Source organism: Manis pentadactyla, chromosome 5 (genome assembly GCF_030020395.1).
Source record: "Manis pentadactyla isolate mManPen7 chromosome 5, mManPen7.hap1, whole genome shotgun sequence".
NCBI classification, from domain to species: domain Eukaryota; kingdom Metazoa; phylum Chordata; class Mammalia; order Pholidota; family Manidae; genus Manis; species Manis pentadactyla.
In genome coordinates this window covers 134,720,149-134,735,055 of record NC_080023.1, presented here as the reverse complement: position 1 = coordinate 134,735,055, position 14,907 = coordinate 134,720,149, and the positions used below count along the sequence as shown (strand labels likewise).

The window sequence follows — 14,907 nt, the reverse complement described above, 5'->3', positions numbered from 1 at the left end:
AAGTCAGTAAGAGTGGTGCAAGGGGCTAGCTCTCTTGTGACGATGGAAAGAATGGGGCTTAAGACCAGGGTCCTGAGATGTTATATAGATCATGAACTATTAACTGTCATCCTTCACAATTCAATCAACAATCTTTTCTTTCTTAGACTAGAATCTGTGTCTGTTCTAACTCAACACTTAGTCTTCCCCTTAACCTAAATAAAGATCCTTTATTTTAATTAAGCTAAATTTATCTCATTTTAACTCTATTTCCCTCAAGTCTCAAATTATCTCTTTGCCTCAATATTTTCCATTCACAGAAAAGAGACTATTTCTCAGGCAAATTCTCTCCTAAACAACTTGTGCTATCAGAACATGGAGTCATGTTTTAAAAACTGACCCTCTGTTAAAAAAAAAAAAATTCTCTGTGTGTACATGTGTGCACATGCATGTGTGTGCATTTTAACTTATCTACATGTTACAGAATGTTTTGCCCAATGAGTTCACAACATTTAACAGATTTCAACAAATATATACAATATAATTTCAACACAACATAAGTAGATTTTTTTGAATGTCTCTGCTTTTCTTCCTTATCCACATGACTCAAATGATGTGGTAGACAATGGTACTAGTCATGAAGGTAAGAAATACAATTATCAAGTGTTTACGGCAAGCTAAACACTTTCAACAAATTGGCTCTAATTTGAAAACTGCTTAACAAGGTAAATAATATCCCCATTTCAAAGATGAGGAAACTGAGGCTCAGAAAGATTAGGTCACTTTGCCAAAGCCACACAGATATTACTGTCTGATAGACTGCACTCATCCATAACTCCAGCCCACAGCGAAAATTGACCATCTCCCAACCAAAGTCCAGAGCAAGGGCCTGCAACCTTTAATAATATTAGTCTTTGAATCTTCTGCCCCTGTCCTGATGCAGTCCTCAGGAGGGGAAAGAGGAGGAGGTTAGTGGCTTGGAAGTGGCGGCCTATCCTCTCCCAAGCTATAGCAAGCAGCCATGGTAACAGCAATTGCTTCAAATGTTAAATAGCAGTGAAATGTAACGTGTTCTGTAGAACAGTAACTTCCAGTTCAGAAATTACTTGTGTAACCAGAAAAAATTAAAACAGGAAGATTTTTTTAAATATACATCCAATACTATTCTTTTTTTGCATAGCAAAGCTATAACTGTGGCCCAGTCTTAGTATGCGTGCAGTGAGGGTGCCAGCTATGAAAAGGACTGAATGAAATGTTTTATATTTATATATTTATATAAACTTTTAAATATTGCAAATCCAATAGTTATAAAATATCACAGGGCTAAGCACACCACCCTGTTTGCCACCCCACTTGGTCTAGAAGGAGGCAGCACAGAGAAGCCAAGCACCTTCATAAAGTCATGAATCCAGTTGATGGCATGGTTGGGCTTCAAACATGGGTCTCTGACTCCAAAGCCTACACTTGTGCCCATGTTAGGCAGTGCAGGAACCCAGCTGGTTTCTTGGAGGACTGGATGCTCAGACATTAACTGCTGCAATGATCATATGGCTCTGCCAACCTGGATGAGAGCTTTTCAATTTGCCCTTGAAGTATCACTGGGCTTTCTGAGGTCCATGTGTCTGAAGGAACACAGTGGTGCTCACAGACCGTAATTCTCCCAGTGCAGTGACTCTTGGGCAACAAGACAAGCCACATCCAGGAGAAAATACGGGACTACCACTTTGGAGACTCGATGCCTCAGGCTTGCTAAAAGCCAGTTTTTGGACAGAGAAGCACCAGCTCCAACCCAGGACTCCTGATGGGAAACCATTTGCCCTCTGCCTAATCATTTTCTCGCCATCCCACATTCCTCTCATTATTAACATGCCCGAGAATACTCTCCTAATCCATTGCTGCTGTGCCCTGTTAAATAATCATCACTTTTCCTCCCCAGGGCCAGTTTCATTTCAAAAGAAATGCCAATTAATGCTTTAGAAATGTCAAAATTTCCACAAATCTCTCCTAGATCACTGCTCTGCTGAGCCATCCATCATGCAGCTGCTAAGCCCCTGAGTGCCGACATTTATGTCAGAAGTGTTATCCTAGGGCCCTGAGCTCTAACTGGCCTCACTCCTGCAATGCATCAGGCAGGAGCTGTCTCTCCATTCAGGCGGGGCAGCCCACCCTGAAGTGGGAAATGCAAGGCTGGGGCCTCAGGCCCTGGCGCTCACCCCATCAAGCCCCCTAAGGAGCACACTTTCTTGAACAGCTTTCCTGAGGACATAGTAGCAGGTATTAACCTTTTGTCCTCTGCTGTTGTCTTTTTACAGGGATTGACTATCTCCACCCAGACCTGGCCTCAAACTATGTAAGTACAAGCTACCTGTGTGCTTCTTAAATGTCCTAGTGTCCTTTCTTATTAGGAACACATGGGTACTAGTGCATACACACATGCATGCTTGCACCCAGGACATGCACCCAGGACATGCACATGCTCCAGCTCCCATTTTATTGGAGACACAGTACAGGTGAAAAGCAAATGGAGAAGCATGGAGCCTGGTAGCAGGCAAAGGTGGTTATGGCTTTGTGAGAAGAAGAGAAAGAAATTTCAGGTCTGAAAGAACAGAATCAAAGAAAAAAGGTGCCAGGGGGTGGAGCGAAGAAGAAAGCACCTTGGCAAGGTTTAAAACCAACTCTAGGTGAGGAAATTGAATCAAAGGGTGGGAATGAAGTGCTTGGGTTCTTGCTGGATAAACAGATGGCAAAAGCAAAGAAGTACAGGAACTCACTTTGCAAGCAGACCTTTACAAAGACAAGGATCAGCTTTTCATTTTCTGTGCTTCAGAGTACTCCATACCAACTTCCCCAAAACACTGAGTACAACGTTTAGTATGCTGTGTCAAATAAGAGACATAAAGAATCAGGGTGAGCAATGTTGGGCTAGCACCACATGCCCTAAATTTTGACCCAGCAGGTCACACACTGCTTTCCTGAAGAAACCTACAAACCGTTAAACATTAAAGATCACTTTGTTTTAACACAGCCAATATACTGTTCAAGCATTGGTGTGCTCACTTACCATGATCCAAACCAAACTTCTCTACAATCTCCAAATCTGAATATTTTTTAAAATGTTATTTTAATTAGTTAAAGAGACTCATATTTAGGAGAATATGGACTTAAATAGGGAAGAGATGGTGAACAGGCAAGTGTTTTCAAGTCAGTATTCTGGGTCATTAGTCCCAGAAGGTGCGTGTGTCCACATCACAGAGAAAATGGGAGTTTTCCATCTGTTTAGTGCATTGGGCATCAGGAGACAAGTCACCAACATGCTGCGTTTCTATTTACTGCATGGCTTTTAGAAACCTAGAAGGCTTTACATTGGTCTGAGCATCTTTTTAATAAAAATAAAATTTAAAAAACAAAGTTAAATGAATCATTGGCAGGGTCCAGCCAGAGTATGGCCCCCCGAGAGGAATGACAGAAATTAAACCACAGCTCTATTCCTATAGATCTATAGATCAGACTCCTCTAGATCAAACAACAAAAAACTGCCTTTGAGGTTTAGATGCTGCCCAAGCATCCACCTTTGGGGTAAGGGAACAGTTCTCACCATCCCCCACGACCTCCTTCCCCACTGCAAGTGCACCTGGTGCTGCCTGGCTGTCCCTCTGCTTCCTGAAAAGGACAGCCCCACACAGGGCCTTGTCTGCATCCTCTCATGCCCTGCCTTTCTCTGGCTCCCCAGTAACTGCAGGGCCCTGGGGAATCCTCCAAAGGGGAGACTGAGAAACACGTGTGTTGCTTTGCAAGACTCTGAGACCCAGAGGCCTTTCCTTAAGAAGAAATCAGGGATAACAGCCTGCAGATGAGGCACATTCAGCCTCAGAGGGCTGCCCCTGCACACAAAGACATGGTATTCCCTCCTGGCCTGCCCAGGGTTCCCCATTCTTCAAGATGCAGTACTCCCCTGTCTTGCCAATGGGTTTCAGCCCCAGGCAAGTTCACTATGGATTCAGTGCGACCAAAGAAATTGACAGCAAAATGTTTTTGGGGTGAAAGGGTTATACCCAACTTTATTCTTACAGTGGCAGGTCAGTCACTAGAATTCCATTCACTCAGAGCGAGTCTGCATGCAGCAAGCTGGTCTCTGCCTCTGGGCCCCTCTGTCCTCAGCGCTGCCACCACTCCAGCCTCTGCTCTGCTCTCCTGTAGCCTTGCAGCCCTGCCGCTGTCATGCTCAGAGCACTGGGCAGAGCTCTTTATACAGAGTCCAATTGCCCACAGGTGTGCAGTGAGCTAGTCAACCAGGGCCAGGTGAGAATCCTGCCACAGGAACTCTCATTTTATCCACACTCCACCCCTCCAGGATTCTCTCCTCTCAATCTATGTGCCCTTAGTCCTCTGCAATGGTCCCTGTGCAAGGAAGCTTGAACATTGTTCTCCAGCCTCTCCAGCAAAAAGTCTTGCAGACACACAGGCCAGACTCGTGGCTCTGTCTCTGACCTCTGCCTCTTTGGTCTTAATGGCTGGAACTGCTGCTCTGGTTTCAGTTGTTGCCATAGCTCCAGTAAGATCCTATTTGGCTTCCTGTCTAATTTCCTTCCATCTACTCCTGCCCATATCAAATCAACCCACATCTGGGTCCTCGTAACCCTCACAGGGCCCCTCAAATTCCTCCTGTGAGTAACAGGTCTTATTTCTTTCCGGATTCTCGTTGCTTCAGCTACTGTATGTGTCACTTCGCATTTTGTAATCACTGCTTCAAGGCCAGCTGCACTGTCAGGGAAGACAGCTTTCCCATCTCTGATCCCGACAGAACAATTCCATCCACCCCTAAGTCCCACAGCCACTGGCTCTGCCTGAGTATACGAGTGGACCATAGAGTGCGCCACGACCTGGGGAGAGGGCTGCTCCCCTCCTTGGGGAACTTTCAGCTGCTGGGTCTTTACTTTCTTTACAACCACTGGGCATGCTTTCAATACAGGAGGGGCCTGTGCCTCCAGCACCACCCCTTCATCCTTCCCCAGCTCCTCCATTTCTGGGGCTGATGGCACCTTTCTCTCCACTCCCCCAAGTGCCTCCTCTGCTACAGTGCCTCGCAACAATGCCAGCTCAGTCTTCAGAAGCTCTCTTACCTTCACCTCAATGCTTCACAGCTGACATTCTCATGCCACCTGCGCCTGTGCTTCCCTCAGGAGTTTGTCCTTTTCCTTGATGTCCTCTTCCTCCTTCAGAACACCTGGCAGTGCTGCCATCTTGTCTCCAATGGCACCTTGCTGCCGGCACTCTCGTGCTGCTCCCTCCCACATCAATGCCATCTCCCTCCTCAGGGAATCCACAGAAGTTTGCAGCTTGCATTCTTGTGCTGCCATTTCTTGGGTCTCCTCTTTAGACCTTTTTAAGACTGTGACAAGCAGCCAACCCAAAGTCCCCGCTGCCTCATGGACACTCTGCTTCTCAAAGGATCTGCTTACTATACCAAGAGCCACCCTTACTGCCTCAGGTGTCACCTCTACTTGCCTCCAGTCCTGGGGTGGGGCCCAGTCCTCTAGGAGGCAAGCCACCTCAGAGCACTTACCCACTTAGGGATGATCCACTGTGTCCCCATTCACAGGGGCAGCCCACTGAAGCACCCCTCCCATAATGGCAGCCTGTCTTTTTCCTTGGCCAACAATGAATCCTGCCAACTATGCCAGTTGTCTTGCCAATGGGTTTCAGCCCCAGGCAAGTCGCTATGGATTCAATGTCACCAAAGAAATTTACAGCAAAACATTCTTGGGGTGAAAGGGTTATACCCAACTCTATTCTCACAGTGGCAGGTCAGTTACTAGAATGCCATTCACTCAGAGCAAGTCTGCAGGCAGCAAGCCGGTCTCTGCCTCTGGGCCCCTCTGTCCACACAGCCGTCCTCTGGGCCTCTGTCCTCGGTGCTGCCACCACTCCAGCCTCTGCTCTGCTCTCCTGCAGCCTTGCAGCCCTGCCACTGTGTCATGCCCAGAGCACTGAGCAGAGCTCTTTATATAGAGTCCAATTGCCCACAGGTGTGCAGTGAGCTAGTCAACCAGGGCCAGGTGAGAATCCTGCCACAGGAACTCTCATTTTATCCACAATCCCAGAGCAGCCAAATATGCTTCCTTTCACAAACCAGCATTACTCCATCTTGCAACTGTATGACTTCAAGGTGGGGTGGCTGTCAGTCAGGCTGGAAAGCTGACAGCTCAGGGCCTCCCTCCTGCCAGTCTAGGCCCCATGAAAGCCACTTACACAGAGAGTGGCCTAGGCATCCTCCCCTTCTCCTTGCCCAGTCCCAGGTGCTCCCAATGCCAGTTACCAAATTAAAATGAGATAGTAATTCAAGTGGGAAAACAATCCCCTGGGGCTCTGATGAACTGCGGGTACATTACTCATCCATAGTGTGTTCATCTGCCAAAACCTTAATCTGAAATTGGAAAGTGAAGCATCCAGATTGAGAGGTGCCAGCTCCTCTCAAATCTGCAATATCAGAATGTACCCAAAGAACAATATGAGTTCTATGAGTGTTGTGTTTTTTCTTTGTTTCTCTCCACCAAAAAACAATTCTCATTAAAAAAAATGCAGATTTTCTATAGAAAACTTATAAAAACATAAAGCATATTCAAAACTGGCCATATCACCATTCTTACTACTTTGTCCTAGTTTGGACTTTCTCTTCTATGGGAATATTTTTTAATGTCATTGGTCTCCTGTTGCATATATACTTGATATGTCATGAACACTTTTGTATTATTAAGTATTCTTCAAAACATTGTAAGGGCTATTAAAGTATTGCCTCACGCTAAAATTTATTTAAACATCACAATCTTCAATTATTAGACAATGAGGATGCTTCCAGTGAGTATCTCACTCTAAAAGGAAGAGTGACAGATCGGTAGAGGACTCCAAACCATAGCCCCCTAAAGAGAGCTGCAAGAACTGGGAAAAGACAGCTTAAGAAACATATTAAATATGTTTCCAAATATTTCACATTCTCCATAAGGGATGAGGTGTTCAGTGTGCTCAGTAATTTCTCCAAAGAAAATTTCACCAATGGGTGTCAACAGCAGAAGATTTTAGTTCAGTTAAAGGAAGAAGTGTCTAATGATTAAGATTCATAAATGAAAGTAATTAGCTCTCCCAGGAAGCAATGAGTTCTCCATAACTGAAAATGTGCAAGAGCAAGGTTGATGGCTATTTGGTCAGAATGTTTTTGAAGAAATGATAGCATGTATACTAAACTTAAACTAGGTGTCATCAAAGAATTGAACAGGAAGTGTGAGATCTATACAAAACTGCACATTTTAACAATGCTTACCCCCAGGAAGGTCTAAGTCTTCAACATTTATCAAACACTTGAAACCATACAAGGAAATTAGATATAATTACACATGGCTGTGAAATGTTTCTATGTGTTTGCCATAGGGGAAAAAAACCAAATGTCCAAAAATGTCATTCTTAATTCCTCTTCACAGAACCTGACCCTGAATTGGTTTTCACCAGTGGCAGTGTTTCTCTGTGTAGAATTAAGAGTGACAGCTTTAAAGCTACTAATCAAATTTATCTTCTTTATTTTTAATTGCAAATTTTACACCATAATTACTTCAATGGGGATGGCAAGCGGCATAGACCTGCCCAGGAGAGCAATGAAATCAGTGGACAGTGATAAACTCGAAAATTGTTTGAGCAAAGGATTAACAGGTAGCTTCACACCTTGTTAAGTGATTTAATGGTTCATTGTGATGAGCTAGCCCAGTGCCCTTCTAGTGAAAGGTGCTTTGGGGAGGTCTGTGTTTGGGTTTCCCCAAAGCAGACCCTGAGACAAGGGTCTGAGTGCAACTAGTTTATTCGGCAGGTGATTCTAGGAAGCAAGGATAGGAGCAGGAGGTGGACTGAGGCATGGAAGGGAAGGCAGCCAATATACCATCCAAGCTACCATGGTGAGTGGCTGGAATTTAATCCTACTGGGGAATCTGGGAGATAGGGGAGATGATGTATGCCAGAGTTATCCCAACTGGGATGGGATACCTACAGAAGCTGGGGCACTTATACGTCATCTCCTGTCAGTCACTGGCTGAGGGCTGGTTCCAGGGGGTGTGAATAGCCCAGCACCTCCTATATTCCACTGTAGAAGAAAACCCTTGGCAAAGAATGCTGGAACTCTACAGGGACATGAAAGCATCTTGTCAAAGCCATATGGCCTGATATTGGCAACATTTGACATAGAGAGGATGACTTGGAAATTCTTTAAAGGTTAAAATAAACAGAAATGAACTATGTTGGAAAAATGCCTTTTTGCTACTGATTGTTTTCCATGAGAAGTGAAAACTTTATCAGAGGTTCTGAGCTCTGACAAATATTTCTTCATAATCAAACCAGGCAAAATATTTCCCAACAAAGAGTTATTTTCAAAGATTGTTTATTCTGTATATTAAAAGAGAAGAATTGGAGTGAGCTGGCAATCCAGGGTTCTTTCTATTTAAACTGAGAAGTAAAATCCTTTGAAAACTGCAAATCAATATACAAATGTAAGTCATTAGTGTTAATTTAATTCAACAAATCTACACTGAATCTGTTGAGTGTTAGAAACAAAGGATAATAATAGCCACTTTTGTTATTATTCTATTGCTCTATGACTGAATTTAATCTGAGGGATCCAGTTCCATCCATAAATGCTCACTATTCCAAGTAATTAAAATTCGCCTTTCTCCATCCCAGTAGTAATAACATGAAATGAGTATTAGCCAAGAAGCTATTTTAGACCAAGTCATACTCAGAGTTCCTTTACCCCATCCTCTCTGTGCAAAAGGTCTGGATATGTGTTCTAGGGCAATCCAGTCACTGCGCACTGGGCCTGCTGTGTGCAAGCCCCAGAGGAAGAAAGAGAAAGTAGACACAGACCTTCTCTAGAGCAGCCTGAGGGCAGTAAGGACACAGGGGTGGGATGTGTCCCATGGATGCGGAAGGAGAGGCAGGTTGGTTGTTCATCAGTTTGCTGCATGATGCTTTGCAGTGATGGGCACAGGCCTGTGTTCACAGTACTGGTCCCAGCCCAGGGGTTCTTCCAGGTGTACAGAATAGATGGGGACTTCTTCAGGAGCATGTAAAGTGTGACTAAGGTGGCAGCTTGCACAGTGTGGGGGTGGATGTCTCCTGCTTTGCTCCAGAAGCCAGCTCTGCTGAAGCTACAGCAGTGAGGAAATGGCTGCTGGGTCCATGGACTCCAAGGAGAGTCTTCTTGCTGTTGGTTGAGGTTTTCTCAGAGGCAGATCTGAGACAGGTAGTTTATTTGGGAGAAAATACCAGGAAGCACCAGCCCTGGAGAAGGGAATTGATAAGAAGGCAGAGCAGCAGAGAAAGGATTAGAAAGCCAGTTACCAGTGAAGGCAGCGAGAGCTCATTCTCACCTCAGAGCTCTGGGAGGCAGTGTAGACAGAGCCACCTCAGAGTTACCACCAGCTCTTGTCAATCACTGGGTAAGGGATGCAATATGGAGAAGTGGGAGGGTTAAGTCCCCGGCTCTACTAGACTGCCTATAGTTCACGCAGAATTGGGTCAGCAGACAGTCTTTGGACCAACAGTGGCAGGTGCTGACAGCCACTCAACCAGCATGCAAGGGTAGGGCTGTGACAGTGTGACAACTGTGGAAACTTAGTCAGATCTGATTGTGACTCCTGGTTCCCAAACCCACAGTTGTGAAATCTTAGACTAATCTATTAAACCTCTTTGAGCATTAATTTCCTTATCTGTAAAATGACCCAAAACAATGCCAGGTTTGTTGTGAGATATCATTGATGTAATATGTGCACAGGGCCTGGCAAATAATAGTGATCAAAAACATTCATTTCCTTCTCAAAAGAGTTGATATTACAACTCTTCACACTGGCAGCTTGTCCTGCTGGAGAAGAAGCAGGGGCATGCCTCCAGAAACCGGAGCAATTGCTAAGTGCACCCCATAGGGAGCTTGGAGTTCTCCAGAGAGAAAGGGGCACCTCAGGCAGACTAAGTATAAGATCATCAAGCTAGGAAAGCAGAGGTCAAAAAGTAGAGGTTACCAAAGTAAATTTATTTGAAAAATGCAATTTGATTTTATTTGAAAGAGTAAAAAGATTATTTGGAAAAGAATATCTAAGCAAACAGAAGATAAAGGGAGAAAGAAGACCATTGCTCCTGGCCAGGGATGTAATGAAGAAGAATGCTCCCAAGAAAGCAGAATGTCTGATCTACATCTATCTTCTTTATATTTGAGTTAAAATGATATTTATGGATATTCACAAGGGAGGGCTCATTCCTCCATTATGGGTGAAGGGATTGTAAGATAGCAATTTTTCCAAATGAGGATTTCTCCAAGCCAGGGGAATTACATCTCCTGGTGTTTAAGGGACCACAGGGTAGGGTGCTGACATCTGCCCTGATGGCAGAGAGGAGGGACACTTCCCACATGAGATCCTCCATTGTTAAGCTTGGAGACTGTGGGTCCCTCTCTGAGCAACTTCAATATCATGAGCTGAAAATCTATGGCAATTCATATGCTCTTCCTTGAGTTTTCCATGAATTTCTGAGTACAGCAAATGTAGAAGATTGCATTGACTCCAGCTCCTTATCCTTTCCTAGACCAGTGGCTTCTGCCATGGAGCTTTGAAGAAACTTCCTCTAAAGAGGTGAAGAGCACTTCTGACCTCTTGACTTTGGGTTGGCCCTTGTGACTTGTTTAAAGCAGTAGATAATACAGATGTGTCAGTGTGCCAGTTCAGAGTCTGAGCCTTAAGAGACCTTGTATATTCCCACGTGCCTTCCTATGCCTCTGCCATCACCAATAGAAGAGTGTGCCCAGGCTAGGTGCAGGACCCTGCAGAAGGATGAGACACACATGGAGAAGAGCCATCCCAGTTGGCAGAGCCTGAAGCACAGCTACCCAAGTTGACCTGCAGAACTGCAGAGCCATCTAGCTGAGCCCCTCCAATATTAGCTGAATCCCAGCCGACCCCATGAACAAGCAAGCCTGCCCAGCCAAGATCAGCAGAGCTGCCCAAATGGACTGAGACAAGATTACCTAACACGCAGCTGAACTGCAGACTCTTAAGTGAAATAAATGCTTATGGTCATATGCTGCTGATACTCGGTTGTTGTTTTGATGCAGCAGCTGTCATAGTTACCCATGTAGACCCCCTCCTTGGTCCTCCCACAGGAATTAATGCCCATCCCAACCCAAGGAGAATATAAATTTTTGGCACTACCCCAGACCCACTGAATCAAAATCTTAAGGGATAGCTTCATAACATGTATTTCTTGGAAAACATTCCCGAATTCTGATGATAAATCTCATCATTCATTTTGGCACTTTACTTACTCTTTCATTTAATCATTCATTCATTCATTCAACAATGCTATTCCACTTTAATGTATGACAACATCACGACTAGACCACGAGGTCTTTGTAGGAAAGTATGTACTTTTTAAATTTTGTGTCCCCCTGCATGTTTAGCACAGTGGTTAGCAAACATTTAATAAATATTTGTTAAATTGCATTGAATGTTAATTGATCATTCGCACTTTTGCAAATGAAATCAGGAGCTGACCATCTATCACTGATGAAGGGAAACTCTCGCCCACAGAGCCCTCCAACTCCCAGCTTTCAGCCTCCTTGTAGGTGGATGCCCCATTCCATCCCCTATAGCATATATCACTGGTTAGGGGAATGGAAGACTATGAAACTAATATGGCCAAAGTCTCTCCAAACATGGAGACAAAGAATATGCTTCTCAGTGTGGATAATCACTTGCAGAGAACCAAAAGCTATTTCTTTTCCATAATGTCCTCAAGTTAGTGGAAATGCAATTAAGTTCCCAGAGGATGAAATACATTCTTTGGTTCAGTTCAAAATTTGGAACATTATTGCACCAACAGAAGTTCTTGTAAGAGAAAAGACCTGCAGGTCCCTAAGGACCGGCACTTTTCCATTCTATTAATGGTTTCTGGACAGGTGACTGTCTCTGAAAAGGGGCCTTTGGAGCCCTCTGCACGGCTGCCAACCCTGGACCTGAAAGAAGTGCCACTGGGCTTGGCAGACCTGTGCACACCAGGGCTCCAGGTGGCAAGTGGTCGCCATGCTGAAAGGGTGACTGCCAGAGATCCACCCAGTCCTCATCTCTGAATGACGCAGATTCTATAAAGTATTGATCATGTACATTGCTCCAGGCTTTTAGATGAATTAATATTTAAATAACCACATTAATATTGCATATGAAATTGAACAAACTTTGTGTCTTATTGAAAGGAAGCTAGCTTTTTTCAATGTATTCATTAATGCTGACCAGATCATAGTGAGCACTTTATCACCAGGAGGCCAGACTGATTATTGGGCCTGAGAACTTTTTTTAATCATTTGGACAGACCATCAGTCAAATGACTGTCATCTGACTTATTCCATGTACTAGCAGAAATCTGCCCATTTTTATAGCAATGTATTTTGCTATAAAAATGGGAGAAAATAAAGTTTTGTTTAACTGAAATGAAACTACTTGTTCACGCCTGTACTCAAAATCACATGTGAAAGCAAAGGAAAAAAATCTGGTTAATGGATTTTTCCATATTGCTCAGTTGACTAGTTTTTGTTCCACTGAAGCAGGTCAATATTTAAAAGACTTGTACTGAGTTCTATCACGTGCAAGATGCTGTACTAGGGGTCTGGCTTATAAAATGTGAAAAATATGGTCCCTGTCCTCAGGGGGTTCATAATTCAATGATGGAGATATAATGCATGCGTATAATCACATCACAATGTCCTCAGGATTGTCTTGCTGCTGTGGGAACACAGCATCAAGAGCCAGCAAGTTGGCTCTGAAAGTGAAAGAAGAAAAGATACTTAAATGCACTGAAAGAATGCACTCTTGGGTTGATACAGGCTATGAAATCATCTAGAAGCTTGATCAATACAATACTGAACAAAGGGTGATTAGATTATAATTGGTTTTTCTTCTGGAGATTTGCTTCTACCATAAAGCACAAAAACCATTTTCTTACCTCAAATTCCCTGAAGGCCTTTGACAGTCTCATCTCTTCAACTCTTAAAGTTAAGTGACTTAAAGACCAAGATAATGTCTTCAATTCTTTTGTTCATGAGAGAATCAGCTAGAGGTCTCATTCCAAAGAAAATCATTAATAGAGTTTCTTCTATTAATAAATTAATGAATTGTGGATGGGTGAATGGATAGATGGATGCTAGAAAGAATATTAGGAGTTTATTCTGCTTATCACCAAACCTACCTGTTCAGAAAAAAAAGTGTAGCAATATTTACATTACATGATAAGCCACAAGAAAGTCATTTATACAGTGTACAAAATATTTTCTCCACTAATTTTGTTTCTTTTTTGCTCTCTTCCCCACTATCATTATATACTCTGATATAAAAGGTGAAAAATATTTCACTAGGTTTCCCATTTGAGGTTTTAACCTCAAAGAACCAAAAACCCTTAAGTGACCAAGTTTTGCTTAATGCAGATCTTACAAATAATTAATTTGCCACTAACTGCTCCCTGCTGCTCTGATGGAAAATGCTGCACTTACTGAAGTGACATTCTTTTGTACTGTCTCCCTTTCTTCATACGCCTATTTTCCAAATGTACTTCCTTAAAGTCACAGTTCTAGGACGAGAAATTGGGACGAGACCACAGCAGAGTGGGTGGCTCTACAGCGCCTGCTCAGGCCTTGTTGCCAAGCCATGGATGTGTTCACTGGAGCCTGGCCTCTGTGCATCTCATAGAGACTAAATGCCCAGCTTTAATTAGAGAGTGTTAGACACTGAGCCACGGAGTTTTCTAATGCATGCTACGCTTTGGTAGTTGTATTGAAGAATCATGAGGACCACAACTTTGATTTGAATCAGATCCCATTTTTCTCTTTAAAATTGCTCATTTTTCCTTGAGGGTAGAATCTTTGCAGCAGGCAGAATTCTGAAATGTCCCCAAATATTCACCCTCTGGTGTAAACACCTTATATAATCCCCTTTCCTGAGTGTGGATGTGATAGGATACTGCTCCCATGACTAGGTTGCATTCTATGGCAAAGTTAAAGAGATTGTTCATGTGTATTTAAGGTATCTAATTAGTTGACTTTATTTTTTTCCCCTTTATTTTTTTATGGGAATATGGTTGATTGCTTATTGTATTACTTTCAGATGTACAACATAGAGATTTGATAAGTGTATATATTACTAAATGCTCACCACAGTAAGTATGGTTACCCGCTCCACCCCGGCCCCTGTTACCATACCAAGATATTACGGTATGACTGGTCATATTCTCTATGTTGCCGGGCAGCTGCACCTGGGGAGGTCTCTCCCTGCACACTAGGTGAAGCACTAGAAGAAACTTCAACCTGGACGAGGAGGACTCTTGACTCTGGACAAGAAAGAATTCTAGAACAGGTCAGGTAAGAAAGAAATTCATTAAAGCAAGAGCAGCAGGGAATGGCAGCTGTCTTGCAGGCAGCAGAGAACAGGAAAGTACAGAGGGAAACAGGAAATGTTCTCAGCCTAGGGCAGATTCCCTTGTCAACTCTTAAAGCCAGGGTCACTTGGCATCCTCTGTCTACTTGGATCTGCATGGCATAGGTACTAGCCCCTAGCACCCCAGGATTTGGGGGAGCCACGAGCATGGGATGGAGTGAGATTATATTTTGAGAACTTCCCAAAGAAAGGAGATTTTCAGGCAGGCTACTTAGACCAGATCGCACAGCTGCAGTTCTTCCAGGTCACCCAGGCAACGCAAACATGCAGGCCCAAATCTGAGCTCTTAGCAGCCCCTTCCTACTTACTAGGAGTAAAGCAGAGACAGAGTGGAGACTTGGAAATAAAATGAAATAGCAAAGAGAAAAACCACAATAATCTGAGCAGTGAGAAAGCTTTATTTGAAAGTACGCACTTAAAGAAA

The 14,907-nt window shown here is 43.6% G+C and overlaps 1 protein-coding gene across 1 annotated transcript in view; it reads left to right on the top strand.

The window, feature by feature from the left end:
• The window catches only part of PCSK2 (proprotein convertase subtilisin/kexin type 2), a 269,306-nt gene that overhangs the window by 140,516 nt on the left and 113,883 nt on the right, over positions 1 to 14,907 (top strand). The window contains exon 5 of the mRNA XM_036892214.2: positions 2,292 to 2,329. Within this exon, the coding sequence (XP_036748109.2) occupies positions 2,292 to 2,329 (38 nt within the window). The remainder of the gene's footprint in view (positions 1 to 2,291; positions 2,330 to 14,907) is intronic.